The sequence below is a fragment of the Pituophis catenifer genome, unplaced genomic scaffold (assembly GCF_029215685.1).
Source record: "Pituophis catenifer annectens isolate HBS135680 unplaced genomic scaffold, rPitCat1.0.hap2 SCAF_1, whole genome shotgun sequence".
Classification (NCBI taxonomy): domain Eukaryota; kingdom Metazoa; phylum Chordata; class Lepidosauria; order Squamata; family Colubridae; genus Pituophis; species Pituophis catenifer.
The window spans coordinates 122279997-122297612 of NW_027256881.1; the positions used below are offsets into that span (position 1 = coordinate 122279997).

Sequence of the window (17616 nt, forward strand, 5' to 3'; positions counted from 1 at the left end):
AAGACAAGGGCTGGTCTTTCCTTTACAGGATATCTTCAAGCAGAAGCTAGCCTGTCACATATGTTAATTTGATTTGATACAATGAAGAGGAGTTGGACTTAATGGCCTAGACTGCCCCTTCCAGCTGTATGATGCATTCAATAGGTGTTAGGTGCCAGTAGTGGTATGAACTGCATTAATTTACAATAGTTCAAAAACTTCTGCTCACTTCAACAGTTCTATTAGTGGAAAGTACCATTTCCCCGAAAATAAGACATCCCCTGATAATAAGCCCAATCGGGCTTTTGAGTGTAAGCGCTAAAATAAGCCCCTCCTGAAAATAAGCCCTCCCTGAAAACATTTAAATGCATGCGCAGCTGGTCCCCGCTATTTCCTGTGGTTTCCTCCACGTGCCCCAAAATAATAAGACCTCCCAGAAAATAAGGACAAGTTCTTATTTCAGGATTCAAAAAAATATAAGACGGTCTTATTTTTGGGGAAACATGGTACTAGATACGTGTCTATAATTTTCAAATAAAACCATATTTAAACTATATTGTTTGATAATACAATATGTGAAATTTGTATCAAATATTTTTATTCCTCTTGGCAATAGGGCAAGGAAAATAATATTTCAGATGCTATACATTCCTAGTTCCTAGGTGTTTCAAACTATAACCCCTGTTTCTAATTAACCATATAGCATGAAGTGTAATAGAATCATTGTCCACAATATCTAGAACAGCCCAAATTTAAAAAGCTGTTATGCAGAACAGCTGGTACATTTTATTGCACACATACATGATAATGAAATCAGGTTAAAGCATCAAAAGTTTTCAAAGATTCTCAAAAAATCTATCACAGCAAAACTGAGTATTCTTTAAAAAATATTCAGGATGGCTACAAGGTTCAATTTTTGCTATTAAAGCTAACAATGGATATTTTAATATTTATCAACAGTGTTTGCTGTTTTTAATATAACTAGCAGGAAAAACTCCATGAAAATATTTATTATTTGGTAGGCTGAAATATGGAATATATATACTGGGAAGTATGCAAAATCTAGTAAACTAGATTTTACTTGAAGAAAAATGTACATAGGCAAGGTTTACATATAATGCTAAATTAAAGCAATATTTGTTTGGTTTTGGCTTAGAATGAAGACTGAATTCCTCCTTTAAAAAAAAAATCTAAGGTTTATTTTTTTTTATTACCAATCCAGAATTTGAAACCAAGGATGGGCTATTGATGGTTTGCAAATCCTGGTTTATTTCACTTGTGGCTTATAGTTAGATCTGAATCCTTGCTTATTCCTGGCTTATATTTGTGATCTCTAGGTACTAGCAGAATAGAAAAAAACCAGAAGTTGTGAAAAAAGCCATTATTAAATTGTTTGCCCCAAAAGTGTTCTGATTTTCAAATCATTTAAACAAGCTTTTTCTTTTTGCAAACAACCAGAATATTTTCTTTTATCTATTTCTTCTTTTGCTTCTTCTTCATTATCTTCTCCTTCTTCTTTCATCTTCCTTCACTCTCTTAGTGTAGCTGAAGGATATTCTGACTTACTTCAACAATTCTAGATTTTAGGTTACAAATTGATTAATCTGATTCTATGTTTTATGTTTTAATTTGAAAAAGATAGTCAAAAACCTAAAATTAGACTGGAGTGGATCATGTGTGACTGCAAAAGATCTCTCTGAAACTCTCTTAATCATCTACAGCCCAAGAGCAACCCTTTTGTAGTCTACCACTGTAACATGTTTGTCCCACTTCACCATTTAGCCTTCAATTCTCTCCCCCCCCCCAAAAAAAGCCAAAAATATTGGTCCTGTCCTATGATGACATAACTGGCTATGTGATCAATAATGTGAAGCATTCCGATAAAATAAATAAATAAAGGAGTCCATTCATCCCCATCAGAAGAAATTCACCTACCCCTGCTCTAAAATATGAGAAGCCTATTACCATTTTTTTGTGTAAAATCAACAACGTGTTTAAAACACACACCTGTTGCCATGTGGCTTTCTGCAAAACCCACACTGCTTACTAGGTATCCAGATACTTTTGCTTTCACTGGGAGACAGGAGTTCTGTGCTCTCTCGTTTTACAGTAGAAATATTATCTGGGATAAACAGTGGTGGTTCGTCAACTGAAAGACTTTTACTGCTTCTTCTCTGTCGAGGCTGAAGGTTCTTTTCTAACTTTCTAACTTTCATTTTCTCCTTTTCATCATCTTTTAAATAATCCACAAACAATGCCGTGGAATCTTTTTTCCCTCCTTCTTCCTTAATGCAATTATTTGTTTTAAGGTGATATTTCTGTGGCTGCTTTGGACTCTGTTGTGGCAACTGCCCTTGTTTAAAATTAGCTGTTCCCAACGCTAAATGTAAACCTTCTTTAGAACCAGCATGATGGCTGACAGATCTGTCATTCATTTTTTCTGTCATTATCTTTCGTACCTGAACTGGTATTTGACCCCGGGAAATATTTTTCCCTACCTCATGGATTTGCTTCTTTAGAGGTATTCCAGAGTCACAGCTCTGAAATCTTATATCTTTATCTGAATGTTGTTTTTTAACTTTAATTATTTTCTGACAATGTTGAATGTTTCCTTGCTCCTCCATGTGACGTTTCAGACTTACTGAAAATTGACTACGAGGACTTGGAAGAACATGAATTTTACTGGGTGTGTCGTGGCCTACAGTAGCCAATCTCTGTTGTGTGACTATAGTTTTATTTTGTTTAGTTTTGGTATTTTTGGACTTCGTCTTTTTTGGACATTTTAATGGAACACCAGAATGCCTATCTTCCTGCAATCCTGAAATCTCAAGCTCTCCTATTTTTACACTTTCAGGCTCTTGATATACTGTTTCGGTTGGAATGTCTTGAATAATATTATCTTCCAAAGTACTTGCTTCTAATTTGATAGAATTCGTACCATCATCTTTTAAATCAGCCTGTTCAAATTCCATGCTATTTAAAGGAAGAACATCTTTCAAATCAGTCTTTACCAGGTCATCTGAACATTCTTGCTTGTCTTCTTTTTGCAAATTAGCATTATGAGCAATATCATCACTAGCCTTTAAAGTTAAGTTGCATTCAGCCTTTCTGTCCACAAAATTAGACTGAACTAAAAGATCTTCCTGAATTTCACTTGAATTTTCACAGGTTTTAGAAATAAGCAGAGTATCATTCGTCCCAGTTTCCTTGTTTTGATCTTCTATTTCAGTTCTATTCTGTTCTTCCTCAGTCTTATGGTTTGCCTTTTCTGATGAAGATATTTCAGACGTGTATTTCATAACTTCATCGCCTTCATCTTTCAAGCTATTGCTATATGTAACTTTATCTGCCTCCACAAAAGCAGATGACACTGACTCTGTTCCAATGGTAGCACCATAATTTTCTGTAACAGCCTGTGCTCCATTTTCCATTTCTTTACATAAGGTAATAGAATCTGGCAAATTAGAAGAATTTCCTGTTTCATGACATACTTTGACTTTTGGCTCAGTGGGAATTTCATGCTCATTATCTGCTTCAGTGCTTTCTGTTTCTGCACAAGATGGAACCCATTCTGAATTGCCTGAAGATGATGGTGGGATTTCTTTTGTTTCTTCCAATTGGGAACTGTCGTTACTTGGCTCAATCTTTTTTAACTGCTCTGGTGCATTATTGTTATTATTATCCTGTTTAGCCTGTCCTTTATCGTGTTGTTTCAGTCCTCCCTTCTGGGCAGGTCCAGACTTTACAGTTTTCTTCGCAGGAACAGAAGATGAAGAATTTGAACGTTTAGCTAGTGTGCTCTGCCGCAGACTTCGTACTGGCTCTATTAAAAAAATATATATATTGGTGTTATTTATACCAAAAAAACACAATATACACTAAAAACAGGTGGATTTATATGTAATCTAACACAATAAACACAAAAGTTAGTAAGTTTATCCTCAACATCTATTCAGGTAAGTGGATTATAGATTGTTCTGTTCATCAAATTATAAACACATTTATTTCAAGCAAACACTAAGTCATGTTTGATCACGGAAACAGGAACTCTACAAAATGTATAGCTATTAATGTGTATTTTTATTTTATTTTTTTAAAAACTACCTTGGTTCATTAAACGTGGAGACTTTCTTGGTGATTTGGCTGAAGTTCCATCCATTTGGTCCCTCAATTTCCTGTTGGATGACAGATCACCTTCATCAATGGTACTGTGAGCAGTTTCTTTAACTCTGTCATCCATAATATCATCAAGTCCGACAGCTAAAAAAAAATGAAGAAAAAAAATCCTAAATCTTAAAAAGACTTTTTATTAAGTCTACAATGTCATGAAAGATGTGAAACATAAAGAAAGCAATGGCAATGAGGAAGGGGTAGGATGGGGAGGGGAGAAGAAAGAGATAAATAAGATTAAATGCATGTGTAGGAAATGAGATGTACAAGTTTCCCACAAGGCAGATAAAACAAGTGGTCATCCAGAGCAGTATTATTTCTCATACATGGTCCTTGAGAAAGAGTCATAGCCATTTTTAGTGGACTCACATTTTATTGATTTGCCACAGGAAGTTCTCAGTCCTTAAAGGATCAGCTGTCCCCTCACTGTCCCTTCCCACCTAAGAGAAAGAGAATTTAATAATGGAAAGAGCTGATCCAAAAGTGACAATTTCCTTTATCTATATAATTTTAATAGTTTCTTTGTAGATGCTAAATGTAGAACAAGATAGTCTGGCAACTATTAATAAGTGTTTCACCTGCTAAACATCTAGCCAAAATCTAAGGGCTACAGTATAAGGTTGCAATTTTATGTACATCTCATTAAACACAATGAGATTTATTTCCATGCAAACATACTTCTTGGAATTTGTTACTGTATATTAAAATAGTGTATGCAGGTATGTATCTATATATTAATGTACTTATTTTATGAGATGTTGCAGAACACATTCAATAAATGAAAACCTACTAGAAATGTCTATGTTCAGAAAATAGGAATTATATTGATTTTCCATTACAAAATTCAGTTTCCTTTCATTCCAACTTTCTGATAATGGGTGTTGATTCAATTTAGAGATTTACTGTCTCTGTCACTGATACAGAAATTATTTTAATACTAACCAAGAAGAATTTAAAATTTACATTATTAAATATATAAAATATATATTAGCAAAAAAAAATGAGTATTTTCTTCCAATGACTTTGAAAAAGGGTGACTCAAAGTACACAGGAGTAGAGATGCTCAGTTTTTGAATTATTAAAGGATGCTGACATGGCTGCTTTGTAAGTTGTTCTGACAAAGAAGCTGTGCATATATTTCTTTCAAAGAACTTGAATAGCCCTACTCATGGCAGATAGTTGTCCAGACTCTGCTTTAAGATTTCTAATAAAAGTAGCTTGCTCTTCTTGTTATTAGTTGCAACAGCCATGGGTTATTGCTACTTATAAATCTTAGTTAACGATAGGCCAAAATGTAGCCTTTCATAGTAACCCTATTAAAATTCAATTACCATAATTATCACATCCACGGTTTGTTTCATCTGGCAATATAAGGATTCCATCTTTTTATGAAAGGCAATAATGAAAGATTAAAATACAACAGGACCCTAAAGTTAACCCTAATGCACTCCATTCCAAACTTCCACCTAGTCTGATGAAAAGACACCAGAGAGCACCTACCATTACAAACCTAACATTATACAATATGGATTTCAAGGGAAATTAGAGAAATGTACAAAAAGCAATAAGAACTATCAATAAGATATAGTATGATTAAAAAGCTAACAACAAAACAATAAAATAAAGTTTAATTAGAGTAAATTAAAATTTGTTTTATAAATTGTTTTGATTTTTTAAATCAAATAATTGCTAAGGCCCTGCTAAGGAACATGTGTTCAGATGAGGATTGATTTATATATTGTCTCCATTACCAAAGTAACTCTAAGTGAAAACAATAATAAAAGCAATAGAAATAATAAATACATAGCATTACGTCACTACACATTAGAAAGGATAGCCAACGAAATGGATGAAACATCAGGATAGAATTAATTGTTACACTTCAGAGCATGCCGGAACTTTATAAATGCCCAACAGTGTCGGAACCATCCAAATCTCAGAAAGAACACAGTTCCATAAGGCAGACATAACTACAAAGGAGACCTCCTAGGTCCCATAAAGTGATAATGCCTTACAGCTAGGACATAAGAGTGCACTAGCTATATCTGAACTTTTCAGTTGGACAGAAAAGATAGGAGTAAGAAAGTCCTGAAGATAAACCAATGTAAGGGTTTATGTTAGATTGTACTTGAAACATTTCTGATAACCAGTAATTTATGGACCAGAGATGTTAAACAGTAAAATGAGGGACCTCCTTAACTGCTTATGAAGCCATGTTCTAGAGTAACTGTAGCTTCAAGATGGTCTTCAAAGGTAACTATCTTGGCTTCACTGCAATAGTTGAAGTAGGAGGTAACTAGGCTATGAGTGACTGTAAAACCATACTGATCCATAGTTGGTACACAGGATATATTTGTGCAAGGGGCCTCATGGCAATAGCTGTCACTGCTTGCTAAGCAGGAATCAAATGTTCAAAGGATGTGACATATAGTCCAACTTCCCTTTATTGTCCGACAGAAAGATACAGATGTTACATTATGTCATGTTTTCATATACAAAGTTTTACATGACTTCCCCCCCACCCCCCATGGAGTTCATGGGATTTACTCCTGGTAGAAGTTTTGAATCCCACACTAAGATCTGCAGCTACATAAATCTGAAATCTCAAATAGGATGAAGTTGGTCACATATGGCCAACATAAGTAAAAACTGACAAGCCACTTTTGAAAAATATTGCCAGGAAAATTGCAGGTACTATACTAGTCCATTCAGTCACCAGAAATCAAAAACTAAATTGAAGGTGTGCACACATACATACGCACATAAAAACACACACCGAAAAAGGAATTAAAATAAATATTGTAGCGAGTTAATTCCCTGGGATAAATACTTCTGGACAAGTATGGGTAACTTCCAAAGCCCAATGTTTAACCTTTTCAGTATCGTATAAATATATGTACATTACTAAAATTTTGAGTAAATGTAATATATATCTTATATAGTTACAACAAACTGAATTTGACACTCCTGATTTCTCACCATAGGCCATTCTACTCAGAATGCATCACCAATAACATTTGCTGTCATCTATTATTGTATACATTTTAATGCTTCTTAAAATAGAAATTATTTAAAATGGAAACAATGCAATCAATCTTTCAAAAAGCAGACTTCTTCATTTAAGCCAAATCAGCTTCAATTAGTTATATTAAAATATCATATATATTTATTATGCCACAATGAAGAAGCAACAAAATGATTAAGGCAGCAAAGCAAAATAGAAATTAAATAGGCATCAACTGTATTAAAAAAAAAGACTATAAATTTCTGCATATGTGAATAATAAATCTGAAATTCAAGTTGTAGTAGAGATAAAAGAATTGGATCTATTGACCTTGCTAAGGAAAAACCTCGATTTGCTTTCTCTATTCCTGGATTTCTTCCATTCTAGTCTGCTAATTATAAATATGATATAACTTAAGAAATTGCCTGCCATTGCCTTCCTTGCCTCTGAATCAGGGTGGATAAAAATCAATGATTTTTTAAAAAAAATAAAAAAAAATCAGATTTTTTTGATTTAAATCAGATTTTTTTTGATTTTTATCGAATTTATTTTAATAAAAAACTTTTGGGATAAAAATCTATTGTAAGATAGTTTTCTATTTAAGATACATAAATAATTTAGTTTATTCAGCATGAAATGGAGCTTAGTTATGTAGCATGAGGTTGTATATTCTGCAACACTGGGACTATCGGTGAGTCAACAGTGAGTCAAAGGAGTAGCAGAGATGACAGTTGCTCTTTAAAAATTATGATTTAAATCAAGTTGATTTAAATCAAGCCTTTTTACTAGTGATTTAAATCATGATTTAAATTGTGATTTAAATCAACTCAATTTAAATCAAATCCACCCTGTTCTGAATTTTATTATTTAAGGCTGTAAACCAAGGATGTCAAACTTAATTTCATTGAGGGCCACATCAGGGTTGTATTTGCTCTCTACATGGGGCTTCCCTTGAAGAGCACTCGGAGGCTCCAACTGGTCCAGAATGCGGCCGCGCGGGTGGTTATGGGCGCAACTCGTGCCCGTGTGACACCCCTCCTGCGTGAGCTGCACTGGCTCCCAGTGGTCTTCCGGGTGCGATTCAAGGTGCTGGTTACCACCTTTAAAGCGCTCCATGGCATAGGACCCGGGTACCTTCGAGACCGACTTCTGCCACCAGTAGCCTCCCACCGGCCAGTCCGCTCCCACAGAGAGGGTCTCCTCAGGGTGCCATCGGCCAAGTTATGTCGGCTGGCGACACCCAGGGGGAGGGCCTTCTCTGTGGGAGCCCCAGCCCTGTGGAATGAACTGCCCCCGGAAATACGTAAGATCTCCAACCTCCGGGTGTTTCGTTGCGCATTGAAGACCCTGTTGTTCCGCCAGGCCGGGCTATCAACATAATGATTTTAAATTGGGGTATTTTAAATTTTTGGGGTTTTAAACCGGCCAAATCTATTTAATTATTTTAATTTTTAATCATTCTTGTGTCTTGTGTTTTTAAATTGGCTGTACACCGCCCTGAGTCCTTCAGGAGAAGGGCAGTATAGAAATAAAATTATTATTATTATTATTATTATTATTATTATTATTATTATTATTATTATTATTATTATTTGACCTTGGGGAGCTGGAGGGGACATGGCCAGGGTGGGCATGGCCACCACAATGTCACTTATGTCAGGGGCGCCTGTGGTGGTCCAAGTGCCCTGCCAGCGAAAACGGGCTCCTGAGCTCTGTTTTCACCTGCAACGGCCTCCTGCAACCTTCTGCCAGCAAAAACAGAGCTCTGGAGTTTTTGCTGGCAGAGGCACCGCAGGCTATCCTTCAATGTTTCCGGGGTGGCCCCATGGGCCAGATCTAAGCACCCTGTGGGCCGGATCCAGCCCCTGGGACTTGAGTTTGACACCCCTGCTTGTGACTCAGGGTTGCATAGTGGTTCAAGTGCTGGATTGGAACCAAGATCTACATTCTATCCACTCTCTCCCAGGAAAATTCACTGGTGATTTTAGGCCAGACATTCTCTTTCAACTCAATCTGTCCCACAGATTTGTTGTTGTTGTAAAATAAAAAATAATGTTATGAATGTTGCCTTAAGCTCCTAAATGAAAAGGTAGGCCATAAATTGAATCAATAAATAAACACCCTGCTTTTACTGACCTTGCCACTCTGGAAGAATTTTAGGATGAAAGAGTGTAAACATTCTATTTGATGTGTATTTATAGTTCATATTATATGCATGAATATGTAATACAACAAAATAAACACATGACAATTTTGAAACAGTCAAATGAAGGGCAAGCACTAAATGATGAAAAATCTATAAAAATATATGATTCTACCTCTCTGAAAACTAGCTGCAGAAAAGGGAACATAGGCACGACTCAACTTTACACAGATTCTAACTTAGCTTATTAGTATTACTCATAGTAGCGAACAAAGATCAAAATAGAACTGTTGATAAATTACTTTTTAATAGCTTATTTATTACCATAGTCCAGAAAACTAAACACAAAGATACTTTAAGTGAAAAGACAGAAGTATTATGAAGTAGAAGCTATAATGTTCAGTTAAAAGAAATTATAATATTCAGTTAAAATTCATTCAATAAATTCTTATTTTAAATCGCAGCAATATAAAAGCTCAAACCGCATCATTTAAAATAACTTTAAAAATGTTATTCAAATAAAGAAAACTTGGAAAAGCAAAAAAAAAAAAACCCCAAGCCCCTATCAAATTAAATGCAAACAATTAAGGTAAGCCAGGAAGAACTAGATAGAAAGGGCCAAAAAATTTTTTGGTCTTTATCTAATTTGCATTAATTTATTCCCTCGGACTCATTCATTTCCAATCTTCTTGATACTGATTTTTCAAATGGTATCTGAATTCTAGGAAGGACAGAGTACCTCAGGAGCTAAAATATATGCTTGGACTAATTTCTGCTTGAAATCTTGGAGAGACTTGGACAGTCAGTGTTAATACTGTGTTAAATAAACCAATGGAGTGATCTAACATAAGACAAAAGACAGCTTTTTCCATGCACATTTAATAAGACCTCTCAACATCTTTATCTAAAAAATAAATTCCACACCTATTATAATTTCTTTTGGAAAGTCTCCTTAGTTTCAAAAATAACTTTGAAATGCAATAAAAGGTATAACTGTTTAAGGAAAACATTTCACTGGGCATAGTTATACTACCAGGAGCTGAGAAGAAAGGTTAAGAAAGGAATGGGGAACTACTTAACAGATGGGAAAAAATATTTCTCCCTCAAAACAAATGCAGAAAAGAGTCAGTGGGAATTTTTTTTTACATCCTGATATAGCATGCCTTATTGTGCTTCCTCGTGAGCCATTAATGAGGCAAATATGTATACATGTATACTGATGTATACATGTATGTATACATACATACATATATTCCTTTCAAATTAATATTAACACTATTATTTTGGATGGGACACTGTCTTCTATACAATTATATTTTGTTTTTTATTATTTCTTTATTTGTTATAAAATAGTAATTAAAGGAAAAGCCTTACAATTCTGCAGATAATGCTAAGTTTTCGATGATTACCCCAAAGCTCATAAGACTTAACAGTGTTCAGAGACTTACTGAGTTTGGAACCTTGAGTAAAGTTGGTATTTATTTATTTATTTAATGTAAGATGCAATTTTTTTTATATTTCTCTTCAATTTCAAAATGAGGTGTGTCATGAGCAAATGGCCACTCCTGTTTGAGAATTCAGATCTTAGGAACACATAGCTAGTTGGAAGAATCACTGAAACACAAGCAACTTTCTAATCTCTTATAATACTCTATCTTGTTCATTCAGTTTGAATAACAAAATCTAAAACACAGTTAAGAAATACTTGTTTTAACAAAATGGAGCCATCTATGCTGTTACAATTCCAAATAGACATTTTTGTTTCAACATAATAGTTCATAGATAATTATATGTAACATATATTGTGCATACTTTGAGCACAATTCAAAGTTGTGCTCAAGAGTTTCAAAATTCAACAAAAAACTTAGAACTTTAGCTAAAGGCACACCAGACGCCTGATTGATTGATTGATTGATTGATTGATTGATTGATTGTATGACAAATACATGGACTTACAGTGGTTCAAATGTTAATGTCCAGTCCACCCAGCCATTCAAGGACAGGGTTGTCTATGTTGAAAAAAAAGCAGACACTGGGCTGGTGTAAATTCTTGATAGACATTTGGACACAATGTGATGGATATTTTGTCGAGGAGCACCACAGTCACACTGAGGGGTAGAGACAAGGCCGCACTTAAACAATGAGCCTGATGCCTATGCTCATCTCAAGCACTCAAAAATTTAAGTCACTACCAGTCTATTCTTGATGATCAACCAATTCAACATCCAAGTCTTTATTACAATTTTTTTTTACCAAAATTGCCATTGTTAATAAAATAAAAAAGACAATGTAGCTATTATTTTCCAACAGTATTTATCTACGGTTTCAGCACAATTTATTTTTAAGAGGATTTTACCACAACTTTATGTACTGCTACATTAACTTAATACTGACTGTATCATTACATCTCAGTGGTCACTATAGATAACTGAGACTAAAATAATTATCAATGCTAGCTATTCAATATTGAATTCATCAGAGAATTCAAAATCTAGATCTTTCTGTTTTCAAGAAAGTGATAATTAAAATATATCCTAGATTCAGGATATTTTTTTTCTAGATTCAAGTACCCCAACCCTACAAAATTTTATTCAGAGATAAATATAATAATGTTCAATGAAGTCCCTTCCTAGATATGTTATACATGAGTGGCATTCTTAACTATTAGCAAAGTTGAAGTAATTAACTGTATTACCATAGATAAGGATTGGCTTAAGTTTCTCTTCAGAACAAGTCTATCACATCTTCAAAATCATTTATTTCATTGGTTTAAGATACGGAGGGATGTTCATATTGTTTCACAACCAACCTCTTCTACATTTCAAATTATATGTATGGTAATGGAATTATTATTTTTACTATTTTTTCAAGAAACAAAAAAGGACTAAGATTTGACAAGCCATAGCAATGACATGGGATGAAGCACACACAATAGCTAGAAAGACAGAGGGGAAGTGATACAGAATGTTTAAAAGTTGTGACACATGCCAACTTAAATTGTTTATAACATCTAAGGATCAATATTGAAACTCAAACATGACCACATATCAAACAATGTCCTATTCATTTCTTACAGAAGGTCAATATACCCATTTTATACTGATAGCTATTGAGCAAAAAACACTCCGATTAACAGGATCACTTTATAGCAAAATTCTAAAGGTCATCTTTAAAAACCTTCTGTGCTAAGATACAATACACAACAATTAAATTCCCTTAAAAAAAGTATGTCCAAAGATACATCCTATTCTGCAGCACTGCAACCTTGATGAGTCTGATAGTACAGTGGACTAAAGCACTGTTATTAACAACTGCTGCTTGCAATTACTGCAAGTTCAAATCTCACCAGGCTCAAGGTTGACTCAGCCTTCCATCCTTTCAAAGGTAGGTAAAATGAGGACCCAGATTGTGGAGGCAATAAGCTGACCTTGTATAAATATACAAAAGTATGAAGGCTATTGCTTAACGCATTGTAAGCCGCCCTGAGTCTCCGGAGAAGGGCGGCATATAAATTAAATTAAAGCAAAAAAACCCATTAGGTCTGCAGAATGGTCTTTACAACTGATCAAACTCTTATTCCGCACTGTTCTCGATGCCCCCACTCCACAGATCTCTCTGCAGAGTGAAGATCTATCTAGACACAGATTTGTGAGGAGTCAACTTCCATTGTAGAAGTGGAACTTTGCTTATATTATATAGACTTTCCTTGGCTTTTTAAAGAAGATTCCACAGATTCCTTAGTTATCTTAAAATATATTATTCTGAGTCGTAGTGGTGCAGTGGTTAGAATGCAGTATTGCAGGCTAATTCTGCTGACTGCCAACTACCAGCAGTTTGGCGGTTCAAGTCTTACCAGCTCAAGGTTGACTCAGCCTTCCATCCTTCTGAGGTCAGTAAAATGAGGACTCAGATTGTTGGCTGTAAACCGCTTAGAGAGGGCTGTAAAGCGATATATGTCTAAGTGCTATTGCTATTAGAATATCTTTTAAAGTGAAGGGTAGAGTACTAGGCACACCAGTGTCTTCATAGAAAAAATAGTCTGAAGCAACATGCATCTCCATTATTCCTTTTAAAGTTTCTTAAATAGAATTTTCAAGTGAATTTAGGGACAACTAGCAATTTAACGTTTTGCTCTATACTATAAAGCAGAGCAGAAAGAAAAATGTATTTTGAAACCAAAAAAGGGGAGAACACTACAATACTGCTCTAAAAGTCTTTAAAAGTGTAGACTTGAAAATATTAAGAGTTACCTGTAGAACAAGGCATCTGGAAATTGGGATCAGTGCTATCCAAAACAGGCAAACAGAACTGAGCACTTGCAGATCCTAGCATAGGGTCCTTATCACTGAGCATGTTCTTCAGCGAATCCTCTAAGACATTTTGACTTGTACTAAAATCCTCACAGACTTCATTCTCCAGGTTGGATCCTAGAAATAGGGCATCATCTAAGTGTTCAGTAGGAATTAAATGATTAAATGTATCAACTATATCCATGAAGGCTCCTGTGTGTCTTTAATCCCTATAGAAAGACAAGAAAAATACCATAAGAAAAATAAACTATGGATTAGAAATTATCTAGAAATATCAAATTTGATGTGGCTTACCACTGTTTTATATAACTCACTGTAAATTATTTCTATTTGTTAAATTAAATTAAAATTTAAAAAATTCAACAAGAAATCCATTTTTTTGTAGATTTGATGAATTTCAAATTAAAGGCCAACCAGAGATTTAGTGACTCTAGTCACAATTTCTCAATTGCAAAGCTGGCAAAATGAAAGAAATGGGAAACAGGGATGTAAATTTAACACCACCACCCTGGATGGTGCATACACAACCGCTCCTGAACTTTCTTGCACTACTTAACTTTACAAGGTATGTATGAATCCTGAGAACAAATAATGTAAGAGTTCAGAATGCATTCTACTCAACTGTTTTTGCATTGCAACATCTTCCGCATCTTATTTTCTACCAAGCAAACTTCCCATACATGGAATTTCCTGTGACAATGGGAAAAGTAAATGAGGAATGAAAATGGGAAAGAGCACATAAAAGAAAAGCAGAATACTACAAATTATCCACTACTCCCATCCCTGGGCAAGGATGCCCAGACTCATGCTTCCTATGGGGAAATGATCAGCCATGCATCACATTAAAAAAGTGATGAAATGGAACATTATCTTTAAAGTTATACCATACCATATAGACAAGTAATAATTTTCAATTGTTACTGAAATTGAATGAGTTGAATATTAACCAGGGTGGATTTGATTTAAATCGAGTCGATTTAAATCATGATTTAAATCACTAGTAAAAAGACTTGATTTAAATCAACTCGAGTTAAATCATAATTTTTAAAGAGCAACTGTCATCTTTGCTACTCCTTTGATCCGCTGTTGACTCACCGATAGTCCCAGTGTTGCAGAATATACAGCCTTGTGCTACATAACTAAGCTCCATTTCAGGCTGAATAAACTAAATTATTTATGTATCTTAAATAGAAAACTATCTTACAATAGATTTTTACCCCAAAAGTTTTTTATTAAAATAAATTCCATAAAAATCAAAAAAATCCGATTTAAATCAAAAAAATCCAATTTTTTTGATTTTTTTAAAAAAAATTATTGATTTTTATCCACCCTGATATTAACTGAATTTCAGTTAATTTAACTGCATATTGGCTAAATGTTCTGCTGTGAGAATCACTTTAGTCCATGTCAACAACTGCCGCTGTAAAATATCAGCCATCTTTTAACAAATAAAGAGGGAATGAAATTATTCCATGATTTTTCAACAACTGTTAAACATAATTGATTAAAGTACAACTGAAAACAGAGATTTTTTATCTCTTTTAAGACTAATGGATAGGAAACTTAGTTCCTAAATATGTCATTGACTGAGATGGGCAACCACAGAAATTGAACAAGTAAATAAATAATGACAACTGCAGCAATATTATTATATTTGCAAAAATGGAAAGGTTTGACACTATTCACAATGAACGAATTGTTGGTGAAGATGATATAACTTGGATAGGTGGTTATATTAACCTTCTCTGATTCAAAAAAGGTAGTATCTACATTTATGACTGATTGGAAACCTCCTATAGATTTTTTTCATGAAAAAGGGAAAAATGCATTTGTGGTTTTGATTAGAAAAAAATGGATAATAGAAAAAAGTGAACTTCTTGTAATTATGCAGTAAGAGATAATTTTGTAATCATACTTATATTTTCTGCAGAGGAAATCAGAAGCTTCTTCTATTTATTTTTATTTTTTCTCACTGCACTTTTGTGTTTTCTTTTCTTCCTTCTCTATTTCTTCTATTTCATATTAGCTTGTGATAGATTTTATGTACTCCTTAAAACTTTTAATGAAAATGTATTAAAAAATAAAAATGTTAAACATAATTTTTATTGATATAAATAAAATTTATAATATATGATAGACTACATCCAAGACAAAACAGCATTAGCGTATGCTACATTAACAGGAATAGAAAAAAATAGCTATTTTTAAATCTTCAGACATTATTTTTAAAACCTTTTGGGGTTAAAACAGAGAAGACCAATCTATCTGAAAATTGAAATGTAGCAAATTTATGCCAAATACAGATAATAGTAAAACTAATGAAGTGTGTAGGGAATAGATGAGTTTAATTTAAAAAATCTTAAACTTTGATATCCAATTTTTCTTTTTTCAATCTTTCCACTGTTGGATTAATTTTTTGAATCTCTCATATACCAGTTCTACAAATATTCAAAGGGTGAAACTAGCTTCATAACTATCAAGTTTTTGAAAATGATTACTTTAAAACAAAATTGTTTCCTACATAAATTTATTTACAGATACTGACAGTTCACTTTAAATGTAAGTATGTAAAAATTGACTTCGTTGTCAAGAGATTGATGATCTAAATCCATAAGTTCCAAGGATTCAATGAAACTGTAATGAAAGGCTGCTACATTAAAGAACTATCACAAAAACCTCTGCCAGTAAATCATATAAATTATTAGTTAAGATTATTTATGCTCAGGATAAAACTGCAAAATGTATTGGCCAAAACAGAATACTACCAGACTTCTGTAATCAGTAGCAAATAATTCACACTGCAGTCTTATGCTTACAACCATCTACCACAAGAAATAATGCATGGCGGAAAATGTGGAACCTTATACTTATGCTTAATGAACATTTTTGTAACTGACAGTTTCATACATGTCTTCTATCAGTTCTTGCCTTGAAGCTAGCATGTTTTTCATACTGAAGGATTCTACATAATGAGCTGGAAACATAACGTACTGAGTCATGGGTTACTTCACAATGATTTATTTTATAAAAAATGTTGACTGAATTCACACGTTATGAACATTATGCTATATTTACTATTACAAATTACAGTGTCATTTAAGCCACAAATGAGTTGTCAAATTAGTCTGAGGCCATTAAACCAACTGGCTTTTTTTTCATTCTTTCAGTCAGTCAGTCATTCTTCCCTCCTAAATTATGGCAGACTTGAGCTGTGGAACTTTGATATCTCTCTCTGAACTTGTTTGTAACGTCAACAGTGCTGGTGAACGTGTAGTTTGCTCACTGTTTATGTACAGTAGTTTGCCCTGCCAGTGTTGAGGGTTATGATTTATTCCATGATAATTCCTTAATTAGCAATAGCAATAGCACTCAGACTTATATAACACTTCACAGTGCTTTACAGCCCTCTCTAAGCAGTTTAGAGAGTCAGCATATTTCCCCCAACAATTTGGGTCCTCATTTTACCCACCTCAGAAGGATGGAAGGTGAGTCAACCTTGAGCCTGGTGAGATTTGAACTGCCAAATTGCAGGCAGCTGGCAGTCAGCAGAAGTAGCCTGCAGTACTGCACTCTAACCACTGCGCCACAATGGCTCAATACCTCAATTAAGGTATTATTTTCTGCTTGATTGTTTGCTAGGTGTTAATCCTTGCTTAACTGTGTGTTGGTGCTGGAGAAGATGTGTTCTGGTCTTTTTGTATGCTTTTAAGCTTTTTATTTTTCTGGGAACGATTGAGGGCAAAAGAAGGGGACAGCAGAGAATAAGGTGGCTGGATGGAGTCACTGAAGCAGTCAGTGTGAGCTTAAATGGCCTCTGGCAGATGGTAGAGGACAGGAAGGCCTGGAGGAAAGTTGTCCATGTGGTTGCGATGGGTCAGACACGACTTTGGAATTAACAACAAAGCTTTTTTATTGTATTTTTTGAATGGTGTGTGGGAATGACTTTGGGGGGAAAGATAGAAAAGAAACAATCGGTCAAGAGAGGCAGGAGCATCCCATAGCTAATCATC

At 34.3% G+C, this 17616-nt stretch overlaps 1 protein-coding gene across 4 annotated transcripts in view; it reads right to left on the reverse strand.

Moving 5' to 3' along the window:
• Positions 1 to 17616, reverse strand: part of PHF3 (PHD finger protein 3) — a 52503-nt gene that overhangs the window by 24747 nt on the left and 10140 nt on the right. The window contains exons 2-5 of one of the 4 annotated variants that reach the window (XM_070932916.1): positions 14229 to 14296; positions 13547 to 13815; positions 4084 to 4239; positions 1987 to 3802 (exon numbers count right to left, since the gene is read on the reverse strand). In XM_070932916.1, coding sequence (XP_070789017.1) covers positions 1987 to 3802; positions 4084 to 4239; positions 13547 to 13790 — 2216 coding nt within the window. In that variant the 5' untranslated portion in view covers positions 13791 to 13815; positions 14229 to 14296. Of the gene's footprint in view, positions 1 to 1986; positions 3803 to 4083; positions 4240 to 4518; positions 4590 to 13546; positions 13816 to 14228; positions 14297 to 17616 lie in introns of those variants that run through there. The other 3 variants (XM_070932918.1, XM_070932917.1, XM_070932919.1) reach the window with 3 other exon arrangements.